The following is a 24,477-nucleotide window of genomic DNA, read 5'->3' as shown; positions in this document are numbered from 1 at the left end:
GTACAACCAGGCTGATCAAATCTTTGGCAGACACAGTCTGCTGTCAGCCATTGTGTAAAATCATTTTCCAAATGGTGGTTGGCTGAAATGCAGTACAATGGCAGCCATGTTTACTTAAAGGGCATCTGTCAGCAGATTTGTACCTATGAAACTGCTGACCTGTTGCATGTGCACTTGGCAGGTGAAGACATCTGTGTTGGTCACATGTGCCCACATTGCTGAGAAAAATGTAAGTTTTTATATATGCAAATGAGTCTCTAGGAGCAACAGGGGCGTTGCCGTTACACCTAGGGGCTCTGCTGTCTCTTCCTCTGCCACACCCTCTGCACTTTGACAGGGCCAGGCACTGTAAGCATGGTCACACCTCTCCCTGACTTCTCCTAAAGTCAATCAAAGTGGAGAGGGCTCAGCATTTGCAGAGAGAGCAGAGCCTCTAGGTGTAACTTGATGCTCCTAGAGGCTCATTTGCAATTATTAAAAATTCATTTTTCTCAGCAGTGCGGGCACATATGAACATGGGACCAACACAAATGTCTTCAGCTGCCAACTGCACATGTAACAGGTCAGCCAGTTTCATAGGTACAAATCTGCTGACAGATGCCCTTTAAAAGTACCGCATGCTTTACACTGGTCTTCTTTCCGATTGATTTCACAATTCTTGTCACTACTTTATTAAAACGGTGCAAATAATTGTATAAAAATATTACTCTCACTGCTTTTTCTTTTTCTTAATACAGTGATCCGTTCCTGCAGCCTCCTCCAAATTTCACCCTTGAGAGATTGTACCCAACAGATGCTACAGCCGAACTGCTGCAGTAAAGGGAAATGCCCTTTAATTGTTCTCCTCTCCCCTTATCCCTTCTGGACCTCTAGGACTTGCACAGTGTCCAGCATCTGCTGCACTTTATGACTTGAACTTACTTCTTGCTCCACTTTGTTTGTCTGGCTGCATACCATATGTATTATACATAAAAGAGGTGGAGAGCCCATCATCAGCCCTATCTGAGCCCTCATACACAATAAAATGCAAAAGTGGGGAAGGAAAGGGAGCACCATACTCCTTTATCCAAACCCATCAGTTGTGTGTGCGCATTCGGAGAAAAGGAGCCATGTGTTACCTACCACGGGTTGTTTATTTTCTCCTTAGTGATTAAACGTTTATTTGGTTTCCACTAGTTTCTGGTTCCTGAGCGATGGGTATGAACCAAAGGTGATGACTGACTAGCACGCGATGGCGGGCTGGTAGTTCATAAAAAACACTCCTAGATGTTGCTTGCTACATCTTACAAACTTGAAAGGTGTAACAGGATCGGTATAACAGTTCACAATGGAATGCAAATCTGAAGAACTACGGTGGTTTCTTACTTATCGATACAGCCTGTCTCTGTGATACACGCGGTGTACGCTCAGTCATTGTCAATTAGTATGTGCTGTCTCATTTTAATAAGGGGGAAATGCACAGCAGTAATGGGGAGAGCAGAAAAAATTCTTGCACCTTGTTGTGTGCTACATTGGAATACAAAGGCAAGATTGCACCATCTCCTAGGAACAAAGCAGCTTTAGAAAATAAATAAAATAAATTAATGAATAAATATTAAGATCCACACAACTTTTCATAGACCCTACATCAATCTCACTCTTTGTGCCTGTACGTTCAGTTTTTGGGTAGGGAGTAATGGATCTGCAGCAACCACACTGAAAGCCAATATATCAATCCTATGCCCCCATTCCTCCAAATGCAGGGTCCCTGAGGGCTTTCAAGAAGAAACTTCATATTGCTTGGAAGATAACTGTACATGTTACTGTGAATAATGTAGTGTGTATGCTCATGCTGTTTGTGGAAGTGTGTTCTATATGTGCTGCCTGTATTTACAGCCATGCTTGTGTTTGTATGGCACATAATGTAGCAGTGGATAAAATGAGTGACTGGGTTGGTATCATTTGGCACTGCGCTATACAGGAAGTGTTCCGCTTTACAGCTCAGTCACGTATTCCCGTCATCTGAAGACAGACATTTTTCCTCCTACACAGGACTGTGATCAGGTGAAATATGTGCCACTGTGCAAAGCCTCTCAGGACTATGTGCTGTCCTCTGCACAATTGGGTACAACCGTTCCTCAAGTCCTGCACCTATTTTGTCTAGCAGTTCTGTAGTTTGAGGGCCATAGCCATAATCTTGATCAGGGTTTTCTGCAGGAGGCCTAAGTTCCTCAGGGGCAGGCCCATGCTCACTTGGCTCCTCCTCAATAGCCTGAATTTTGTCTTCAGGTGTGAGTGAGGCTGGGCTTAGTGGACAGCCATCTGGTCCTTCCTCATCTGTAGTACTTGCAATTCGTGGTAGTGTACTATGGTATCGTGTGTCTGGAAGGTAGCTAGTGCTGTCTCCTCGACGTAAAGGGGAAGCACGGTGTCTGTCCAAAGCAGGAGGGAAACGGATACCTGGATCACTGTACTGCTTCGTCCTCTGCCACTGTTTGCGCACATGAGCACGAGAACGATGCTTAATACGGAGGGGGGAATCATCATACTGTGGGTCATGCCGAAGGAACTCATTAAACAAGGCATCAGTTTTTTCATCTATGCTATAATCTCGTCTTGAAAGTGTCTCACGTGGACTGAGGGATGGAGTGTGTTGTGGAAACCAATTGTCTTCCTCTCCACCTGAAGCACCTTGGTCATATAAACGACCTTCCAGACTTTCAAATACTGTCCCTTTTCGCCCTGTGTGTGTGAAAAACAGTCTTTTTTCAGATGCAGTCTTGTCCCGATGGGGGCTGCATGACTCCTCTGGTGGACGACAAGGAGCTTCAATAGAGGCATAGCCACTGTCCATCTGTAAAAGCTTTCGAGATCCAGTTTCTGGTTCTTGTCCCTTTCCTGACTTAACATGAGGCAGATCTTGGGAAGGAAGGCTAGGGAGTCCACTCAGGGAGCTAATGCTTTCTGCATCACTGCGAACAGAATCACGATCATTGTTGCTACTACTTTGATCAGAGGCACAAAGCTCCAGTGATGCACGTAGGCTCCAGATGTCACACTGAGGAGGAAGTTGACCATGTTCTGTGCTTCCTACATCAGCCAGTGATCCATCATCTCCATGGTCTAGCCTGGTTAAACAAAAAAGATGGTAAGGAGAACAATGAAGTGGTAAATGTTTTCCTATACATCTAAGACCAGGAGGAATCTGAAAAGGAATTACATTTATTTATTGTGTGTAAGATGGGAGTCCTAGTTTTTTAGTTGAGCGGGTAATAGAAGAATACCTGCCGAGAGAATGTGGTGGAGTGCCATGCTGCTGGATGAAAGTTCCTTGGTTTGAGGTGAAACCAGTATCTTGTGTGTGGGCTATGTATTGTATGATGTCATCACGTTCTGCACTTTCACTTGCTGCTCTCTGTCGCTGAAACTGATGCCGCTTTGGAGAACCTGTGAAGTGAATAAACTATCAGTAATCACACATCTATTGATCAACAGCCACAGTCTAACTCTTTCTGCTGGTTTGAGTAAAAGAGCTGTCTAACAAAAAAATCTACAGTGTTTTGTCTCACCACCCACTCAGTTATACCGCCTTCCATTTCATCTAATGAATCAACATTTAATTAGCCTTTTTGTCTTTTTATGTGAAACACTGCATTTCTGACCCCTGACTGATATCCTGCTACCACCATACTTTTTATTATCCAAATTACACCCCTCCCATCACCTTAGGAATCCAGGTTGCCCCCATCCGTGACTCAGGTTACAGGCCGCTTCTATTTCATCTTGTGCATCCAGACCATTCCTCAACCTCACCTCTGGTGTCTAGGCTGCTCGCTCTCTGGACACTGCCCAGTTTCCATTTTTTCATTTTTAGATAGGGGCTCGCTCCTTCTAAGCTTGCATGACGCCGTAAACGACTGAAGAAGTGAAGCACAGCACCATGACTTCGTGTGCCACCTGCATCTAAGCTAGTGCCACCCTGAGGGAGATGACTGCTGAGGTCAAACTGGAAAATGGAAAGAAGGTGTAAAATTTAAGTTCCAGTGATATCTCTGGCCAATTTTTTTGGGCACTTGTAGGGTATGGACATACGATCGGGTTGCCCGATGCAGTTTTGGAGGCCAATATCAGGAATGGGTCATTATAAAGGACAGCTATGACTTCTCTTTTTTGAACTCACTCCTGGTTTTGGCTTACAAAACTGCATCAGCAAACCTGACCGTGTGGCCGTACTCTTATAGCTTTCGTCAACTGTTTGCACTTACCCTGGTGTTGGTAGGGCTCTGCCTAGTGGATGATGGACTACGGGTTGCAGTTTCCATAAAACTTGTATCTGCAACAGAGTTGTATGAATCTCCAGGAAGTGCAGATGTTAAGCTGAGTGAAAGTCTAGTAAGAGGTGCAGGAGGACTTCGAGGAGGCTAATAAAGAAAGTGGTAAAAAATAAAATGAAGTCTCCAAATTGGTTTAGGTTGAATGAGTGCATTGTACAAAACTAACCTGGTATATGGAAATGTTGGATTTACTTGGAGAGGTGGGATGTATGTCTGATGCTCCACCGCTGCTGCTACTTTCACCGCCTTCGCTTTCATGTATTGTTAGAATGTGCAGGGCAGTTGGCGGGAATGAAGGAAGAGGGGGGAGTGTCAGTCGGGCATTCTTTAGATAGTGAAAATCTCCCTCTGTCAAAGTGTACCTGGAACAAAAAAAAGGGTCACAAGGCTCATTATTAATTATTTTTAAGTTAACTATGGTTATCCCAACAAAAGTATTACTATGCAATGAATATGGTATTTCAAATGAAACATTACTGGAATAAGCATGTGATAAAAAATATTGGACATTTTGTGCAAAAATTTAGCAACTTTGTGTTCCAGCGCCTCACTGCTTTTTTAAAAGGTGGACGGGACTTAGCAGAAAAGGCAGGGCCACCACTGCCCAACACATTTACTATCATTTATGCCAGAAAACTGGTGTGTATTAAAACTGAAATCTGCTCCAGCTCCTAGGTGCAGTAGATTTCAGTTTCTGGCACACAAACAGCAGAAGTTGCCTTCATCCTTTAAAAAAAGGGTTTTTACGAAGGTTGATGTGAAATACTGGTCTTAGTAAATGACAGCTTTCCTCTCTGGTAGCTGTCTCTCTTGTAGTCTAGCTTCTACTGCAGTCACTGGTGGACTAGACATGCTCAGTAGCTTCCTTGCTTCCTCTCACTGCAGGTGTAGTAATCTTATAGTTAAGTGGGAAATTCATAGATGTATTTAGGTGTGTCTCAGGCCTCATGCACACGACAGTATGGCTTTTTCAGTTTTGCGGTCCGTTTTTTACGGATCCGTTGTTCCTTTTTTTGTTTCCGTTTTTCCGTATGCCATATACAGTATACAGTTATTACATAGAAAAAATTGGGCTGGGCATAACATTTTGAATAGATGGTTCAGCAAAAACTGAACGGATACGGAAGACATACGGATGCATTTCCGTATGTGTTCAGTTTTTTTTGCGGACCCATTGACTTGAATGGAGCCAAGCACCGTGATTTGCGGACAAGAATAGTACATGTTCTATCTTTTCACGGTACGGAAATACTGAAACGGAATGCACACGGAGACACTTCAGTATTTTTTGCTGAACCATTGAAATGAATGGTTCAGTATATGTTCCGCATACTGAACTACAAAAACGGCCAGTATACTGAACGCAAAATACTGTCGTGTGCATGAGCCCTCACTCTGTACACAATGCAGAAAAGAATTGTGTGTGTGGGGGGGGGGGGGGGGGGAGGGGTGATTACATACCATAGTGCTATTTATTAGGCCTCATGCACACAACCGTATGTATGTTGCGGTCCACAAAAAATATGGATGACGTCCGTGTGCATTCCGTATTTTGCGGAACGGAACAGCTGGGCCCTAATAGAACAGTCCTATCCTTGTCCGTAATGCAGACAATAATAGGACATGTTCAAATATTTTTTTTTTTGCGGAACGGACATACGGAAACGGAATGCACACGGAGTAGCTTCTGTTTTGTTTTTTTTGCGGACCCATTGAAATGAATGGTTCCATATACGGTCCGCAAAAAAAAAAAAAAAAAAAAAAAAAGGAACGGATACGGAAAGAAAATATGTTGGTGTGCATGAGCCCTTAGTGGAATCACTGGGGCTGTGTGCTAAGGGGTATTCTCTATGCAGGGAAGGATGATAGGGAATGCGTTAAAGAGCTGACTGCAGTGCACTTAAAGCAGGTGGCCATCCACAGAAAGTGAGGAGACCAAAACTGCAGAGGGGTGAGTAAAGAAGCTGAAAAAGATAAAAATTACAGCAGAGAGCAGCATATTTTTTGGCATTTATATAATAAAAATAATGGTGTTCATTACTCCAGATCTTTTAATTAGTGGGATAACCCCTTTAAACATCTGCCCATATCTAAGTATATTTTCATTTTTGAGCGTGTTTTTACCTCCTTCCTCTTTCACGTGCTCTCTTTTCTTGTCCACATAATGCTATCTCATTGAATGAGACCCGTCGACCACTAGACACAGTGCCTAGGAATCTCTCTGTCTCCACATCCCGGGTGCCTGATGCTGAAAGAGATTCTGCATCCTCTATCCTGATAGTTATATCTGTCAAATTAAGAGAAGTAGTATAAAAACCAGACTGATACTAAAAGGACAGTTCTACCAAATGAGCATTTATGGATGAATTTACAAATATGTCAAATTCTATTTTCCTTTAAAAATGGATAACTACTTAACGAGAATAGTCACTACTGAACCACTTCACGATGCATATTATCCAGTGTGAATTTTGTAATTGGGTGGAATGGCTCTGAAAGAGTTTTGGATAATTTTCATACCATGTGAGGGTTGGGATTCATCCACATAGGAAGTGTTTGTTTTTTCTGCATCATCACTGGGTCTAAAAAAGAAGTATATAATAACCAACTTGCATAGCAAAAATCTACATCAACGTATCTCAAAATACAGGTTATGTACCTGGATAGTCTAAGACGTGATTCACAACAGCGCCTGCAAAGGATCAAGACCCCAATAATGAGGAGGAGTGTTCCTCCAATGAAGATGGACAACAGAACCAGGAGCAAGACGTACCCATCCTGAGTGGGTGCCCCGGGTGTAGCCTGCAGGGATAGATGAGAGTGTCACTCTTAAAGGTTACTTTTGGATTGTTGGCTCTCTGAAGTGATAGTTGGCCATTATGCATAATAATCCCATGACAACTCTGTCTAGAGCTGTTGATGTATTCACAGTATTATCTTCTGTTTATGTGGAGTAATAGTCAAGCATGCACACCACTGCTCTATTCAAATGTTATAGGACTCTATGTGCTGTGCTTTCTTCAGCAGACCCATAGACTGAATGGCGCAGCAGTGGGCATTCTTGACCATTGCTCCATTAAAACGGGACGGTGGCCCCATTTATGTGATTGTTGGGTCACAGTGGTTGCCCCCTCCCACCGATCGAACAGTCGTACCCTATGCACTGGACAGGAGATAACTTTTTGTAATGGAATACCACTTTAAAAAGGACCTTTCATGGTTTTGTATTAATTGCGATAAATACCTTTACCCTGTCAGATTATTATTTTTTAAAATATCGCTCCTACGCCCTGCTGTGACCCCCTGTAGTTTTCCCACTCAGTATGCTAATACTGAGCATCGTACAGGGAGGAGGAGACGCCAGGGTTTCTCAAGGGGCATCTCCTTTTCCCTGGCTGTACCGCGATCTAATCACAGTGGAGAGCGTCACAGTCGGGGAGAAAAAAAAACCTCAACTTCTCCATGGCTGTGAGGCTCTCCGATGTGATTGGATTGTGGCACAGCCAGGGAGACTGAGACGCCCATTGAGAAACCCTGGCATCTCCTCCTCCCTGTACCGATGCTCAGTATTAGCATACTGAGCGCGAAAACTGCGGGGGGCGGCAGTAATATTTTAAAAAATCAGGCAGGGTGGCAGCATCAGCTGCCCCCCACAAGTAAAGGTAGTTATCGCAATTGTACTATAATGGTTACCTGCAAGATATCTGCTGGTCTAATACAAGCCTAACGGAAGGAAAAACAAGCCATAAGGTTGCACTTTTACCCACTGAGTGTCCTCCTGAACTCCCTGTATGTTAGGGATAACAAACGAAATGTCCTGTGACCGTGGCCACACAGGGTGTGCTTTTCAGGTGCTCCTGCTCAACCTAATTCAAATAGGTTTTTAAAGCATGCCTTCAATTTAAAAATAAAAACCTTTTGACATTAATTGTGAGTGACTTATCAGAAGTTTCCATCAGTGGATATCCATGTACGTGCATCACTAGTGATCACTCAGTAAGTGGCTCCTGGAACATTCCTTAAGGTTCCTTCAGTTTAATGACTTCCCTGCCATGGGAAGTCATAACACTGTAATGTGCATTACAATACCACTGAAATCTGGGAGCCTCAACAATATTAGCTATGAGTCGCAACGGGGTCCCCTTTGTTTTGGCGATCAGTGTGAGGCCTAGGTAACCTTCTGACATGTCTCTATCAACTGCTAATGAAGAAACTTTGAAATCTTTGTTCTACTATATTTACAGTTGCCACCCATTTTGATAAAGACCACTCTGTAGTAGCGGAGTGCAAGATCTAACAAATGCTCCATGAAGAAATGGTGTATGTAAAAGGACCGCAGAGGGTACTGTTATTATTACCCACTTGCTATGCAGAATACAGATTCATTATTCCAGGGAAAAATTTACTTGTAGAGACTATGCCACAGTAATATTCACACAAATGCCCAGGTCAGTGGTGACCAGGATTGTATTGATATACAAAAGACTTCAGTGATGGTCCTGGTTTTTGGCAAAAACTGTAAGCCCCGAGAGATATTTGGTCAAAGCTCACTTGTTGCTGTTCTAACCATCCAAAATGGCTGCACCCAATGTTTGTAAATGACAAGTCCACTTCAGTACAGGACCAGCAGAAAGAACCATTGGATAGATGTCTCATAACTCTAAATAATGTAGCCATCAAACTTTAAAGGGAACTTGTCATGTTGAACATAGTATTTGAGCTGCAGGCATCATGTTATAGAGCAGATTCATATATAGTTTTATGGGAAAAGATTCTGTAAAACTTGTAATTTATACATTTAAATCCCTGCTCATTCTGGGCTTAGAAATCAAGGAGGCGGTCCTATCAGTGATTGACAGCTATCTCTGTATACACAGTCATAGAGGGAAGGCTGTCAGTCACTGATAGGACTGCCTCCTTGTCTTCAGTCAGTGACTGACAGCTATCTCTGTATACACAGTCATAGAGGGAAGGCTGTCAGTCACTGATAGGACCTCCTCCTTGTCTTCAGTCAGTGACTGACAGCTATCTCTGTATACACAGTCATAGAGGGAAGGCTGTCAGTCACTGATAGGACCGCCTCCTTGTCTTCAGTCAGTGACTGACCGCTATCTCTGTATACACAGTCATAGAGGGAAGGCTGTCAGTCACTGATAGGACCTCCTCCTTGTCTTCAGTCAGTGACTGACCGCTATCTCTGTATACACAGTCATAGAGGGAAGGCTGTCAGTCACTGATAGGACCTCCTCCTTGTCTTCAGTCAGTGACTGACAGCTATCTCTGTATACACAGTCATAGAGGGAAGGCTGTCAGTCACTGATAGGACTGTCTCCTTGTCTTCAGTCAGTGACTGACAGCTATCTCTGTATACACAGTCATAGAGGGAAGGCTGTCAGTCACTGATAGGACCGCCTCCTTGTCTTCAGTCAGTGACTGACCGCTATCTCTGTATACACAGTCATAGAGGGAAGGCTGTCAGTCACTGATAGGACCTCCTCCTTGTCTTCAGTCAGTGACTGACAGCTATCTCTGTATACACAGTCATAGAGGGAAGGCTGTCAGTCACTGATAGGACTGTCTCCTTGTCTTCAGTCAGTGACTGACAGCTATCTCTGTATACACAGTCATAGAGGGAAGGCTGTCAGTCACTGATAGGACTGTCTCCTTGTCTTCAGTCAGTGACTGACAGCTATCTCTGTATACACAGTCATAGAGGGAAGGCTGTCAGTAATTGATAGGACTGTCTCCTTGTCTTCAGTCAGTGACTGACAGCTATCTCTGTATACACAGTCATAGAGGGAAGGCTGTCAGTCACTGATAGGACCTCCTCCTTGTCTTCAGTCAGTGACTGACCGCTATCTCTGTATACATAGTCATAGAGGGAAGGCTGTCAGTCACTGATAGGACTGTCTCCTTGTCTTCAGTCAGTGACTGCCAGCTATCTCTGTATACACAGTCATAGAGGGAAGGCTGTCAGTCACTGATAGGACTGTCTCCTTGTCTTCAGTCAGTGACTGACAGCTATCTCTGTATACACAGTCATAGAGGGAAGGCTGTCAGTCACTGATAGTACCTCCTCCTTGTCTTCAGTCAGTGACTGACCGCTATCTCTGTATACACAGTCATAGAGGGAAGGCTGTCAGTCACTGATAGGACCGCCTCCTTGTCTTCAGTCAGTGACTGACAGCTATCTCTGTATACACAGTCATAGAGGGAAGGCTGTCAGTCACTGATAGGACCTCCTCCTTGTCTTCAGTCAGTGACTGACAGCTATCTCTGTATACACAGTCATAGAGGGAAGGCTGTCAATCACTGATAGGACTGTCTCCTTGTCTTCAGTCAGTGACTGACAGCTATCTCTGTATACACAGTCATAGAGGGAAGGCTGTCAGTCACTGATAGGACCTCCTCCTTGTCTTCAGTCAGTGACTGACCGCTATCTCTGTATACATAGTCATAGAGGGAAGGCTGTCAGTCACTGATAGGACTGTCTCCTTGTCTTCAGTCAGTGACTGCCAGCTATCTCTGTATACACAGTCATAGAGGGAAGGCTGTCAGTCACTGATAGGACTGTCTCCTTGTCTTCAGTCAGTGACTGACAGCTATCTCTGTATACACAGTCATAGAGGGAAGGCTGTCAGTCACTGATAGTACCTCCTCCTTGTCTTCAGTCAGTGACTGACCGCTATCTCTGTATACATGGTCATAGAGGGAAGGCTGTCAGTCACTGATAGTACCTCCTCCTTGTCTTCAGTCAGTGACTGACCGCTATCTCTGTATACACAGTCATAGAGGGAAGGCTGTCAGTCACTGATAGGACCTCCTCCTTGTCTTCAGTCAGTGACTGACCGCTATCTCTGTATACATAGTCATAGAGGGAAGGCTGTCAGTCACTGATAGGACTGTCTCCTTGTCTTCAGTCAGTGACTGCCAGCTATCTCTGTATACACAGTCATAGAGGGAAGGCTGTCAGTCACTGATAGGACCGTCTCCTTGTCTTCAGTCAGTGACTGATCGCTATCTCTGTATACACAGTCATAGAGGGAAGGCTGTCAATCACTGATAGGACCGCCTCCTTGTCTTCAGTCAGTGACTGACCGCTATCTCTGTATACACAGTCATAGAGGGAAGGCTGTCAGTCACTGATAGGACCTCCTCCTTGTCTTCAGTCAGTGACTGACAGCTATCTCTGTATACACAGTCATAGAGGGAAGGCTGTCAGTCACTGATAGGACCTCCTCCTTGTCTTCAGTCAGTGACTGACCGCTATCTTTGTATACACAGTCATAGAGGGAAGGCTGTCAATCACTGATAGGACTGTCTCCTTGTCTTCAGTCAGTGACTGACAGCTATCTCTGTATACACAGTCATAGAGGGAAGGCTGTCAGTCACTGATAGGACCTCCTCCTTGTCTTCAGTCAGTGACTGACAGCTATCTCTGTATACACAGTCATAGAGGGAAGGCTGTCATCACTGATAGGACTGTCTCCTTCTCTTCAGTCAGTGACTGACCGCTATCTCTGTATACACAGTCATAGAGGGAAGGCTGTCAGTCACTGATAGGACTGTCTCCTTGTCTTCAGTCAGTGACTGACCGCTATCTCTGTATACACAGTCATAGAGGGAAGGCTGTCAGTCACTGATAGGACCTCCTCCTTGTCTTCAGTCAGTGACTGACAGCCTTCCCTCTATGATTGTATATACAGAGATAGCTGTCAATCATTGATAGGACCACATCCTTGATGTCAAAGCCCAGAATGAGCAGGGATTTAAATTAATGAAATATAAGTTTTAATGAATCTTTTCCCATAAAACTACATATAAATCTGCTCTATAACATGCTGCCTGCAGCTCAGATACCATGTTCCACCTGACAGGTTCCGAATAGAAACATCTACAATAAAAGTGAGACCGGCAATGTAGAAGTGTGAATACAAGTTACATAATGTAAATCACTAATAAGAACATGAAAGAAAACAAGAACTGTGCAAGTGATCAAATGGCTGGAATCAATGGCACATTTCAAACCCCTGTGGCTAGATCAATAGTAGGTAGCACTATTAGTATAGGTTCTCACCGTAGAACTGTCAGTTATATTTTCCCATACAGGTGACTCATCGCTCATGATCTGGCACCTGCAGAAATAAAAAGTAGGGTGGGTTGGAGAATCCAGCATTGAGACCTAGAGAAACGTTTAATCTCATTGTAAACTGTAACATGTTCTCATTGTAAAATTGTTGTGTAGGACCTGCCGGATCTTGTGATGGGCACAAGCAGAGTTCCACTTCTCCAGTAAGCTGTATGGAATCAGTGCCCAGTTGGTGCCAGTTTTTTTTTTTTTAGGACAAGTGAGTTGTCCACAACAAAAGTCAATCAAACAACATCTATGTACAGTGTAAGATGATCTAAACCAGCTTGCTAAACAGGCAGCACTGGCGTCAGGCACTTCTCATCATTACAGGCCAGCATCCAAGTTGGTGTGATGTCTGGATGGCACCAGGGCAGTGCCCACTCCAATCACTGAGCAAAATCTCAAAATCTACACATTCTACTACTGCCATCAGGTAAATTAACAATGCCCCACCTACCTCCTGCCACATAGATATTACACAGAACCCACCAAGTATGGCCTTGGTTCATGGTGGCACCCAGTTAATGTGATGCCCAGATGATGTTCGGTAAGTATCCATAGAGGAGGCAAGGTCTACATCACAGGGATGACATGTCCACAGAGTGCATCCTTCTGTCACGATGAGCTCAGTCCATGCTGAAGCAACCCACATGCGGTACCCAGATGATACCTAGGGAGTGCCCATAGGATGCTGGGGCAAAGTGATGGAAAATCACAGGCGGGCAGTGCCTACCTCTAACCTTCCGGCTCTTCTACACACCCCACAGCTGGCACCGGTGCGCTGCTCCCTGACTTGGCCTGGCGCCCGATGCCCGAGTCTCACCACCGGTCCGGTTTCAAGCTGCAGCTCAGTCACCGGCCTCAGGATTTATGAATGAAGCCAGAAGAAGAAAGCCCGCCCATTCTCGGGGCACGTGACTGTGACAGGCCCCGGAGGGGGGAGAGGAGAAGATTCTCCGTGTGTCCTAATGGAGGGAGGGGAGGCGTATACAGCGAGTTAACTCCTAGACTTGTACAGCTAGCTATATGCTTGTGAATACCATATGGCTGTGCTAATGAGCAGCCTTTGCCGGTTGGTGCCAGTCATGACAGGGTCTATATGCCAGGGATAGTACAAGGCACTGGCACCGGGCAGAGGGGGAGGAGGCTGACTCCGGGGACTGTGTGTGACTCATAGCCGTGTGTGATTATTTATAGGATATGGCAAATGAGGAGAATGGAGGGGATCTGGGGAGAGGTGTGAGTGGGAGAGAAATGAGGGAGCTCAAGAGAGACAACAAAACCTTTCCAAGGGACTGCTGACAGAAAAAGGAGGGACTGGCTCCAGTATACACAGCTCTAGGACCTAATGACTGCGCCTTCACTGGCTTAGATCAGCGGCCCCCAACGACCGGGCCCTGGAAGATTGTTTGCTGGGCCGCGGCAATTAGGGTGGCCAGACGTCCGGTTTTTAGACTCCTGGTCCTCCGTCCGGCACAAGGCCAGGACGGACGGCCAGAAGTCCTCCTTTTTTGCGGTTATTGGCGGGTACAGGCTCTTAAGTAAGTTAGCAGGCCTCCCTGTCACATCTGGATCACAATACATCACACGCCCAAACACAGCGCACCGACGTCACACTCACATGTCCGGCGCTGCCTGCATCGCATGCGCCAGTCAATTCTGGTTTGTGCAGGCGCGGGAACACAAGTCGGGAACAGACTGTGAGGACCGCTGGTACGCGGAGTGCGCAGGTCCGTCCAAGGTACTCCTACTGTCTGGTCATCTGTGAAGGGGGACTACTGCTGAAAGGGGAGTATAACTACTGTGAAGGGGGGAATGCTGCTGAAAGGGGGAAATAACTACTGTGAATGGGTGGCTGGCTGCTGAAAAGGGTTAATAACTACTGTGAATGGGTGGCTAGCTGCTGAAAGAGGGAAATAAATACTGTGAATGGGGGATGCACCTGGTGTTTTGTTATGCGCGTGAATCAGTCAGCGCCGACCAGCACCCTTAAGCCCCACCCCCACCCTGGAAAAATTGTCTTGCATAAAACTGGTCCTCGGTGTAAAAAAGGTTGGGGACCACTGGCTTAGATGCTGTCCATGCAGTATGCACACATATATTGGTGAGCAGGGGTGGGCTGGGAACTTAAAGTGGTTCTCGGAAAAATAACCTAAAAGTGGTGTTGGGGCAAAACCTTCACCTCTATGATTGTCGGGGTCCTAATTGAAGTTTTCTTTATGAGCGTTTGGAGATCTGACACAGACACACTTGCTGAATCAAATTCTCTTTAATTTATTCCACACAAGCATACGTTTTTATAACACTACAGATAATCACAGACAAATCTGGCACACCACCAAAGGGGTGGAAAGCGAAACTAATGATTTTATTGGTTATTCATAAAAGGTAATACTTCCACACCATACTAACAGAATTATAGTAATTAAAAGGTTTCTGCAGCATCTTATCTCAAAGTTAGTATTCGTTAGCAGCGCATCCCGAACTCAGAAGGAACATAACTCTCTCTTGTATGTCAAACTCTGATAAGGGGAGAGAGGGAGCTGCTTACCTTGGCCTTGTAGCTAGAACACATTTGATCTATATACACAGAGACTCCCTACATCCTGCCAGCTGGTTTATAATTTTTCCACATATGCACAAGATGGAGGACATGTTTATACAAAATGGATTCTCATCCCTGACAATTCCGCCATTAACCCAGAGGTACTTTAGTTGGGATAGGTCCATCTGCCAGCCGGAGGCCAGATTCCCTCATGTCTTGATGCAGTTCCCAAGACCTCTCAATAATCTTGGTAGTTTCTCCTTTTGGTACCAAACCTGTTGGTGCACATAAACATAAGCTTAATCACAGCATATACTACTATTATAATAAACACTACTTGCATTACGCTGGGTTCAGACCTGAGCGTACACTGTATGCGCGATTTTATCGGGCGTTTACATACGCGGGAGGGAAACAAGCAAACGCCCATTGTCGCTCGTTCCCGGAAGTCTATGTGTGGGAACGCGCGACCATACGCCCCAAAGAAGCTCCTGTACTTCTTGGGGTGTAGGGCGTTTTATAGCGCGTTCGTACGTGCTGTAAAACGCTCAGGTGAGAACCATGCCCATAGGGGATCATTGGTTTTTGCCTGTTGAGCGTTTTACAGCGCGTAGGAACGCGCTGTAAAACGCTCAGGTGTGAACCCAGCCTTATTGTTTGTCTTGCCACCAGGGAGCCTCACCCCACCCTGTAGCTGGCCAGCTAAGACCTGTCCTAGGTTGCTAACATAGCTTATATGTTTATACAGTTAGACCTGCCAATAACCTTAATACAGTTCCTATGTTTGTGTGTTAAAGACAAAAGCAGAGTTATTTACAGTGACTTCATGTTTGGATGTCATATAACTGTTAAACTGTTGTTGCTGGGCAGGAGTCTAGACCAATCACAGCCAGTGTGGGAAATTCACTAGCAGGAGCTGCTAGAAATTATTATTCACCAGAGAGAGAAGCTGAACAGACATTCACTCCACTAAGAGCTGTGTTTTATGGAAGCAGAGAGGCCAAAATAGGCATTTAAAAACAATTATATAATGTTCCTACTTTTAATATACTGATTAGAACTGTATACTGAACCAGTTATATGTGTTTACTTACAGTTCCACCAATTACAAACTACAAAGTTCGCAATTCAAATTCCATATTGCAATCCAAGCTGCATACAACCATACCAGATCATACTCAACCAATCTGCAAATAGTTACTGCTAACTGCAAATTGCAACCAAATTCAGCAAGTGAACTATTAGTTAGACCTCAGATATACCTCTCAGAGAGAAAATAAAGTGCTTAAATAACTTAAAGTATATATTACTATATTACAAAGTACAGATACTCAAGATAAATATATCTACCATTTTATGTTGAATGACAAGATTGAACAGTTGAACCATCTTATGCATACTGCCATTTTGTGATATATTTTCAACACATTTTATATACATGGACTATCTGCTACGGAGGCGGCAGTGTTATATATGAAGAAAAATTGAAGTTAATAAAGAAGTTATTTCAAGCATTTGGTGTGCTCTTTAAACCTTCTGTTTGCATGGAACAGCACTAGAGGAATTACAGAGTAATAGACAGTCTGGTTAGACTAAAAGTCAGAGATACCAAAATTCTTCTGATGCCACAGTGCAAAAGGCACTTCATAGTACTGCGCCTGCCACACACCCTGCTATGGGAAGAGGGACTGCAGTGGAGTTACTTTTGATCATCAGGCCCTGGTCTTGAAACCAACAAGACATATGAATAATTAAAAGTCAAAGGGATTGCCAGATAAGGCAGAGTTCTTGAACTCATGGGACTGTGAGTACAGATCCAACAGTCTTTAATTTTACTGTCAGTGTCATTGAGTCCTCCTAACAGAACCTGGTGGTGTCAGATAAGTGCATTGTCCCAGTTATTCTTCAGTTGTTGGTACAGGGCCGTTGTTCCCAGGATTGGAGCGGCCATCAGCAGGAGGATCCTCATCCTTGGGTGTCCGAACTTTCTTGCAGTGAGAAGCATGTATCAAGTTAGGCTTTCCTTCAACCTTTACTGCTGTATGAGTAGTCAACAGGACTTGGAAAGGACCATCAAATCTGGGATCCAGGCCTTTCCCCACATGTCTTTTTATCACCACCCAGTCTCCCGGTTGCAGACTGTGTGTCCCTTCTACTGAATCTGGAAGGGAAGCAAACACTTGTTTATGGGTGTGCTCAAGCCTCTTTGTGAGGGCCCGCATGTAGCTTGTTAGGCTATTATAGTTCATTTGTAACTGTTGTGGAAAATACAATCCTAATCTGGGGGCGCTTCCAAACAGAATCTCAAATGGGGATAATCCTGTCTTTCTGTTTGGAGTGGTCCTGACTGAGTATAAGGCCAAAGGCAAACACTCTGGCCAAGGCTGCTGAGTTTCCTGCATGGCATTCTGAATTTTCAATTTGAGTGCGTCATTTAGGCGCTCAATGCGGCTGCTGCTTTGGGGACGGTATGCTGTATGGAAAGGTTGGGTGACCCCTAAAGTCTGCATCACTTCCCTCATTACTTCTCCTGTGAAGTGGGAACCCCTGTCTGATTCAATAACTTCAGGGACACCATACCTGCACACCAGTTCACTGACCAGCTTCTTTGCTATGTTCTTTGCATTTGCTTTTGTTACTGGCAAGGCTTCCGGCCACCCTGAAAAAAGATCAACACACACAAGGACAAGTTTATATACTCCTACCTTAGGCAGTTGTATATAGTCTATCTGCAGTCTCTGGAACAGGTAAAGTGGCCTGGGGGTGTGCTTGCTTGGAGTCTTCACCACTTGACCGGGATTGTTCAATGCACAGACCATTCATCCTTGTACAAACCGACCGCCTACTGTAGAAAATCCTGGAGCAATCCACCCTGCATTAACCACACTTACCATGGCACCTTTTGATAGGTGAGTGGGCCCGTGGGCCTCCTGAGCCATAGCTGCATATAGAGGGGGGGAGGGGGGGTAGACAAATTTTGTCCTTGTTTCTCCAAATTCCATGTTCATCAGGTTTGGCCCCTTGTTTTGCCCAAAGTTCTTTTTCCTCAGGAGGGGCTTGTTCGAGCATTCTTTGAAATGTACTTACAGAAATGTGCTCAGGTCTCAAGGCTCTCACCGGGGTGCAGCATTCAGTGGCTGGAGTGCAGCTTGTTTGGCTGCCTTGTCTGCTCGATCATTGCCTTTTTTTTGCTTCCACCATGGTACATCTTGTATGAGCCTTTACCTTAAAAATAGCAATCTCCTCTGGTAATAACAGAGAGTTCATAAGTTCAAGTACAGAGTCTTTATTTTTAATTGGCTGGCCTGCTGATGTTAAAAAGTCTCTATCCTGCCGTATGGGTCCATAGTCATATGCAGTACCAAAAGCATACCTTGAGCAGTGTAGATGTTCACATTCTTCCCCTTGGCCAATTTACACGCCTCAGTGAGTGCCTTCAGCTCCGTTTCTTGCGCTGACATGTGAGGTGGGAGTGGTTCAGCTATCCCTTCCTCATGCTGTGTGACCACTGCATATCCAGTGTGGAACTGGCCATCCTCTCCCATAACCCTGCTTCCATCTACAAAATACTCACAATGGGGGTTTTCATGTACATGATTAAATCCGGTTGTTTCTTGTTGCATTAATTGTACACAGTCATTGGGGTCATGTTCCATCATGTCATTTAGGAGGCTGCCTGTACCTCCTATGTTCCCTTCCCCCATTTCTGAATCTGTGATTGGTAACAAAGTATCAGGATTCAGAGTAGTACATCTTTTGAAAGAAATGTTAGCAGGCATGAGGAGTGCACATTGAAGTCTGAGTTGCCTGGCCATAGAAATATGCTTAGGTTAAACCTGTGTTAATATGCCCTGTATGTCATGGGGTGTTTCTACAATCACCGGGTAGCCTAACACAATTTCAGAGGCTTTTTCTATCATTGCCTGCACTGCCGCTACTGCCCTGACACAGGAGGGGGCGCCTCTGGCGACAGGATCTAATCTGGGTGAAAAGTACGCCACTGGCCGCTGGCGGTCACCATGTTTCTGAGTCAGCACAGCCATGCTGTGACCCTGCATTTCTGAACAGAACAGGTTAAATTCCTCGTCATATTTTGGAATAGCCAGGGCTGGGGCCCAGGTTATGCACAGCTTCAATGTATGGAAATTATTCACTGCCTCTTCTGTAAGGTGAAATGGGTCAGATGACAGACAATCATACAGAGGCTGCATTAACATGGAGGAATGTCTAATCCAGGGGCTACAGTATGACACCAGCCCCCAAAACACCTTTAGGCTTTGTGCTCCTTTGGGCACTTGTATCCTTTCAACAGCCTCCTTTCTTTCTCGGGTTAAGTGGCGAGCTCCAAGGGAGAGGCAATGTCTTAGAAATACAACCTTGTTTTTACAAAACTGCAGCTTCTGTTTTAAGGCTTTACACCCGTTATGATGTAGGAACAGATTGCAGAGCCTGTGTATACATGGTCGGGGAGTTCTGAGCTCCCTGAGGCAGGATGGTCCAAGTATACTGGTTACCCTTAAATTTAAAGGCAAAAAGATCTACTATAGGGCCATTCAACTCAAAAGGTGGTTTCAACTCTGTATTCCTAGATATAGAGCCTTAGGAGCAGACATAGAACTAGCATTATTAACGGATAACCAATTAGCAGGGCTATGGGGCTTAGGCCATCAGACGCATGCTCCAGGAGGTCTCACTAGAGGGGTCTTCTTGATGACGCGCTCTATACACGCCAAGACACCCCTATTCTCTGTTCCGCCAAAACATCTGACCGCTGATCTCATCCCGTACCTAGCTCAAATACCAAAAAACCCCATCCCACAATTTTGGAAACGCTTAAGCCACATACCAACTTCAACAATATTAGAACTCTACAGAGAACAGGGTAGGTTACCCCATATATGTACCTGGGCTGCCAGGGAGGGAAACTTTCTAGCTACGATAGAATTAACATGCAGCTGCAAGCTACTAGCCAGAAAATACACCACCACTTCACCTCATTCATGGTTCGAGAAACTAGCTATGGGAGAAAAAATCCCACGACATATCATGTCACTCTTGTATAAATCTCTAAACACCGCCCCTGGGGAAGTGCCCCCGGCTTATATTAAGGAATGGGAGCAAGATCTAGGGGAATCTTTCTCCTCGAGTGACATAAGACAAATCCACCAAAAGTCCCATGGGTTTTCGAGGTGTATAAAGATCCAAGAGCATTCTTATATAACCATGAAAAGGTGGTACAATGACCCTAGGAAACTTTTCAAAAAAGAGTTGAATCTAACACATGTTGAATCTAACACATGTTGAATCTAACACATGTTGGAGATGCAAACAACACAGCGGTACGTTAACCCACATTTTGTGGTCGTGCCCCGGGCTTCACACATTTTGGAATCAGGTAGAACAGAAGGTCAATGAGATCTGTAAAACCTCTATCAGACTATCACCTTGGTTGGTGCTTTTATGGCTCTCTTCTGAAGGTTGGCATCCCTCATCTGCAGATCTGCCCACTTTGCTTATCCAAGCAGCTAAACTACAAATTCCACTTCAGTGGTTGAGCACTAACCCTCCCACCTTAGAACAGTGGTTTGACAAAGTGGACCAGATATGTATGATGGAGGAGTTAGCTGGCTGGGCCAACAGAACACACGCTAAGTATGTTAGGCTCTGGAACCCCTGGAAAGCTTTTAGACAACTTCATTAGCTTAGCTCCACCACAGTATGTGGGAGATGTGTGCCTGTGTCCACTTTGGTCGCTTTTGCCTCTGCCTTTGCATCCGCATTTGCCTATGTCATGGAATCTTGCCTTTTCTGAGGTCTGCGCCTTTGTCCAGGCCTTAACGAAGATGTCACCTCATATATGGCTATGTATCAGCTGCAAAAGAAAAATGTCCATGACTATTTGTCCCTGTTACACCCCCCCCCCCTTGTTCAAAGTATGTGTGTCCCCCCCACCCCTTCCCTCTCCCAACATACTCCTACTCATTCCCCGGATATATTGAGCTTTTATTGATTGGCAAGAAGTGAATTTTTCATCTTTGTATCACTTTGTTTGAGAAACTGAAAATCTTAATAAAAAGAGATTTGATAAAATGTAAAGGCAAACAGATACTGACATTCTTGGTGCAAAGGGGCACTAAAGAAAGCATTTGCCAGGTCTGTCACTGTGAAACACGTAGCAGTGGATGAAACTTATGTGGGTTTGGCACTATTGGAGTTTGTAAAACTGTCACCTTGTTAACTTCTCTAAGATCATGAACCATCCTGTAAATGACAGGCTGTCCCTAAACTGGTTTCTTCTTTATTGGGAACAGCGGGGTATTAGCGGTAGATACAGTTTTTATCAATACACAGGCCTGGACAAAAGCATCAATTTGACTGGCCACTGCTATCTCCTGGGCACGACTGAGAAGGTACAGCTACACTTGAGGGGGATGACATCCTGGCTTAAGATACACAGTGATTGGAGACATGGGGAGTTTCCCTATGTCTGTTTTTGATGTTGACCATAAATCATTCGGTACAACCTCAAGAACAGCCTGGTCTACAAGGGTTAATTGTGATTGTTCAGTCTCAGGCAGGGCCAGTGTTGCTATTAAGGGATATAATACTTCCTCTGGGGCCCCAAAATCTACACGGGTAGTGCCATCGGGGTAAAAGTGTATGTAGGCTCCCAGAGCTTGCAAAACATCAGTCCCTAAAAGAGGTTTTGGCAGGTTTTCTTTAACTAACAATTGGGAAACAACCGTACTGTCTTTTATCTTTAGTTTAACTGGCTGAGATTCACGGACAAAAACTGTTTCTCCTGTAAATCCCACAGCCTGTACATAACAAGGAGTTAACTGATGAGGCTGCAAGAAACTCTGGTCTACTACTGTTTTGGCTGCCCTCGTGTCAACAAGGAATGGTACTGCCTTTCTGTTTCTGAGTATACAACAATCTACCTCACACAACTTCTCCTCTCCATCCCTCAGTTTCAACGTCACAAGCTACTTTTATCCATATATCAACCACTTCTTCACATCCATGATCCTTTATCCAACCACAATGTGTCCTACTGAATCTTTTCCAGACCTCTAGGTTAAGATTCCCATACTTCATCGATGCCTTTTTTAACATTCTGTCCACATTCTTCAGACCCTCCTTACCTCCTCTTTCCTTCACGAATGTTTTGGCTGTCTTATAACCTTCGGGTATACTAAAATTATTCCCCATTGCTCTTTAACTGTACCAGAACTACTATAGAAAGTAACAAAATTCATACGTCTGTTTCCCCTCAGTTTCCTCAGAGCTACCCCACTATGTCACCTAGTGTACTCTGTTACTGAGCCTCAGTTTCGTCAGAGCTTCCCCACTATATCACCTAGTGTACTCTAGGGTTGCTGCAGGTCTCGAAATTTCGATACCCAATCAATACTTTTGTCCCGGTATCGATACTGCGCAGTCTAGTATCTCTGAACATAAGCGTGCTGCTGTCAGCGCTCTCATGTTCCCTCAGCAGCACGGGGAGAAGGAAGCAGCGTCTCCCTCCCCCCTGTGCTGCTGCCACCAATGGGGAGAGAGGGGCGGAGGAGGGGAGGGCGCACTGCGCCACCAATAATAGGACTTTTTATGGGTCCGGACTTTAAGCAGCAGGCTACACAGAGCGGCGCCCAGGGATATCCCAGCATTTACTATTATTCCTGGGCGCCGCTCCGTTCGCCTGCTGTGCGCCTGTGCCCCATTACCGTCTCCTGCAGTCCTGCTCCATATGCTAATTACTATCGGAGCAATGGGGAGGAGACAGCAGCTTCTCTAGTGCACATTCCTTCTCCCCTGGCTGTAGTGCTGTCCAATCACAGCGCAGGGAGAAGGAACGCCCATTAGAGAAGCTGCGGTCTCTTTCCCATTGCTCCGATAGTAATTAGCATATGGAGCAGGACTGCAGGAGATGATAATGGGGCACAGGTGCACAGCGGGCGAACGGAGCGGCGCCCAGGAATAATAGTAAGTGCTGGGACATCCCTGGGCACCGCTCTGTGTAGCCTGCTGCTTAACAAAGTCCGAACCCATATAAGGTCATCTTTAACACATAATACAGGAGGAAGGGGCCGGCAGCAGAATCGCATAGCCGACACCCTGCCTCTGACAGGGAGCTGTGATCAGCGGCAGTTAACCCCTCAGGTGCGGCACCTGAGGGGTTAACTGCCGCTGATCTGCTGCCAGTACCCGCCTCCTGTATTAAGGGTTAATTATCATTGGTGGCGCAGTGCTCCCTGCCCCCACCCCATTAAAATCATTGGTGGCGCAGTGCCCCCTCCCCCCCTTAACCCCCCTGGTTATAATCATTGGTGGCAGTGGCCACAGGGTCCCCTCCCCTCCTCCTCCTTATTGGTGGCAGTGGCAGCTTCTGATCGGAGCCCCAGCAGTGTTATCCTGGGGCTCCGATCAGTTACAATGGCAGCCGGGACGCTACTGAAGCCCTGGCTGCCATGGTAATCTCTCTGCTGCTGTGTGCACTATGCACAGAGTAGCAGGGAGAGTGTGAAGTCCTATTCACCCTGATAGAGCTCTATTAGGGTGAATAGAACAAGGGATTAGAAGATCCCAGGATAGTTATTAAATAAACTGCAAAAAAAAAATTTAAAACACACCAAAATATTAAGTATAAATCACCCCATTTCCCAATTTTACATATAAAATATATAAACAATAAATAAATAAATAAACAAACATCGCCACGTACGAAAAGTCCAAACTATTAAAATATAAAAAAAATCTGCACGATTCACCTTTTTTTGAAATGCGGAATGCACTTGGCTTTTTTGTTTTATTTTTTTCGCATGGTATCGAGTATCGCAATACTTTTTTATGGTATCGAAACCGAATCAAAATTTTGGTATCGCAACAACTCTAGTACTCTAGTGAGATTTATTATACAAATCAAATGTCTACAAACCGGACATCGGAGTCCAAGTACTTTGATTTCCCTTTCTAAAATGTTCTGCAATTTTCCAAACATAGTAAAGAACAAACCAGATGTATACCATGACTCCTAAAGCCAGACCAAAAACATCCCAATTAAAGTTACTCATAATCAGAAACTTGTCACGGCTGTGTCATGGTCTGGTATTGTGGACCATGACACTTTTGCCGTGCATGCTTGTTGCTGGTGGCAACATGTTGTTTTTGCATGTTTTGACACTTCCCCTTTAACCCCTTAAGGACTCAGCCCTATTTCACCTTAAGGACTTGGCCATTTTTTTCAAATCTGACCAGTGTCACTTTAAGTGTTGATAACTTTAAAATGCTTTGACTTATCCAGGCCATTCTGAGATAGTTTTTTCGTCACATATTGTACTTCATGACACTGGTAGAAGTCCAAACAAATTTTTTTTTTGCCAAAAAAAAGACCTAATTTACAAAAAATTTGGAAAAATTTGCAAATTTCAAGGTTTCAGTTTCTCTACTTCTGTAATATATAGTAATACCCCCAAAAATTGTGATGACTT

The 24,477-nt window shown here is 44.8% G+C and overlaps 2 protein-coding genes across 3 annotated transcripts in view; one reads left to right on the top strand and one right to left on the bottom strand.

Moving 5' to 3' along the window:
- Positions 1-1,990, top strand: part of STK11 (serine/threonine kinase 11) — a 90,465-nt gene extending 88,475 nt beyond the window's left edge. Inside the window, exon 10 of the mRNA XM_040417567.1 lies at positions 738-1,990. The gene's annotated coding sequence lies outside the window, so the exon portion shown is untranslated. The remainder of the gene's footprint in view (positions 1-737) is intronic.
- Positions 1,991-1,992: 2 nt separating this feature from the next.
- LOC120989456 (CACN subunit beta associated regulatory protein) lies at positions 1,993-13,296 on the bottom strand. Of its 2 annotated transcripts, XM_040417566.1 has the most exons (11): positions 13,178-13,296; positions 12,391-12,448; positions 7,087-7,115; positions 6,973-7,005; positions 6,834-6,895; positions 6,438-6,600; positions 4,480-4,675; positions 4,245-4,400; positions 3,793-3,985; positions 3,264-3,426; positions 1,993-3,107 (listed from the first exon to the last, which is right to left on the bottom strand). In XM_040417566.1, exons 2-11 carry the CDS (start codon positions 12,436-12,438, stop codon positions 2,024-2,026), a joined length of 2,127 nt encoding a protein of 708 aa, XP_040273500.1. In that variant the 5' UTR covers positions 12,439-12,448; positions 13,178-13,296; the 3' UTR covers positions 1,993-2,023. The 2 variants fall into 2 exon arrangements, with proteins under 2 accessions (XP_040273500.1, XP_040273499.1); XM_040417565.1 differs by having other exon boundaries at positions 6,973-7,115.
- Between the last annotated feature and the right edge of the window lie 11,181 nt (positions 13,297-24,477).

This window comes from Bufo bufo, chromosome 2 (assembly GCF_905171765.1).
Source record: "Bufo bufo chromosome 2, aBufBuf1.1, whole genome shotgun sequence".
NCBI classification, from domain to species: Eukaryota; Metazoa; Chordata; class Amphibia; order Anura; family Bufonidae; genus Bufo; species Bufo bufo.
This window is presented reverse-complemented; position numbering and strand designations above follow the sequence as displayed.

Bases quoted from the DNA above. Each gene is read 5' to 3' on its own strand.
- LOC120989456 (XM_040417565.1), bottom strand. From the start codon at position 12,438: ATGAGCGATGAGTCACCTGTATGGGAAAATATAACTGACAGTTCTACG. The intron at 4,401-4,479 runs GTTAGTTTTGTA...TTTCTTTATTAG, and splicing joins CCAACATTTCCATATACCAG to CCTCCTCGAAGTCCTCCTGC. The intron at 3,108-3,263 runs GTATTCTTCTAT...TTGTTTAACCAG, and splicing joins CCACCACATTCTCTCGGCAG to GCTAGACCATGGAGATGATG.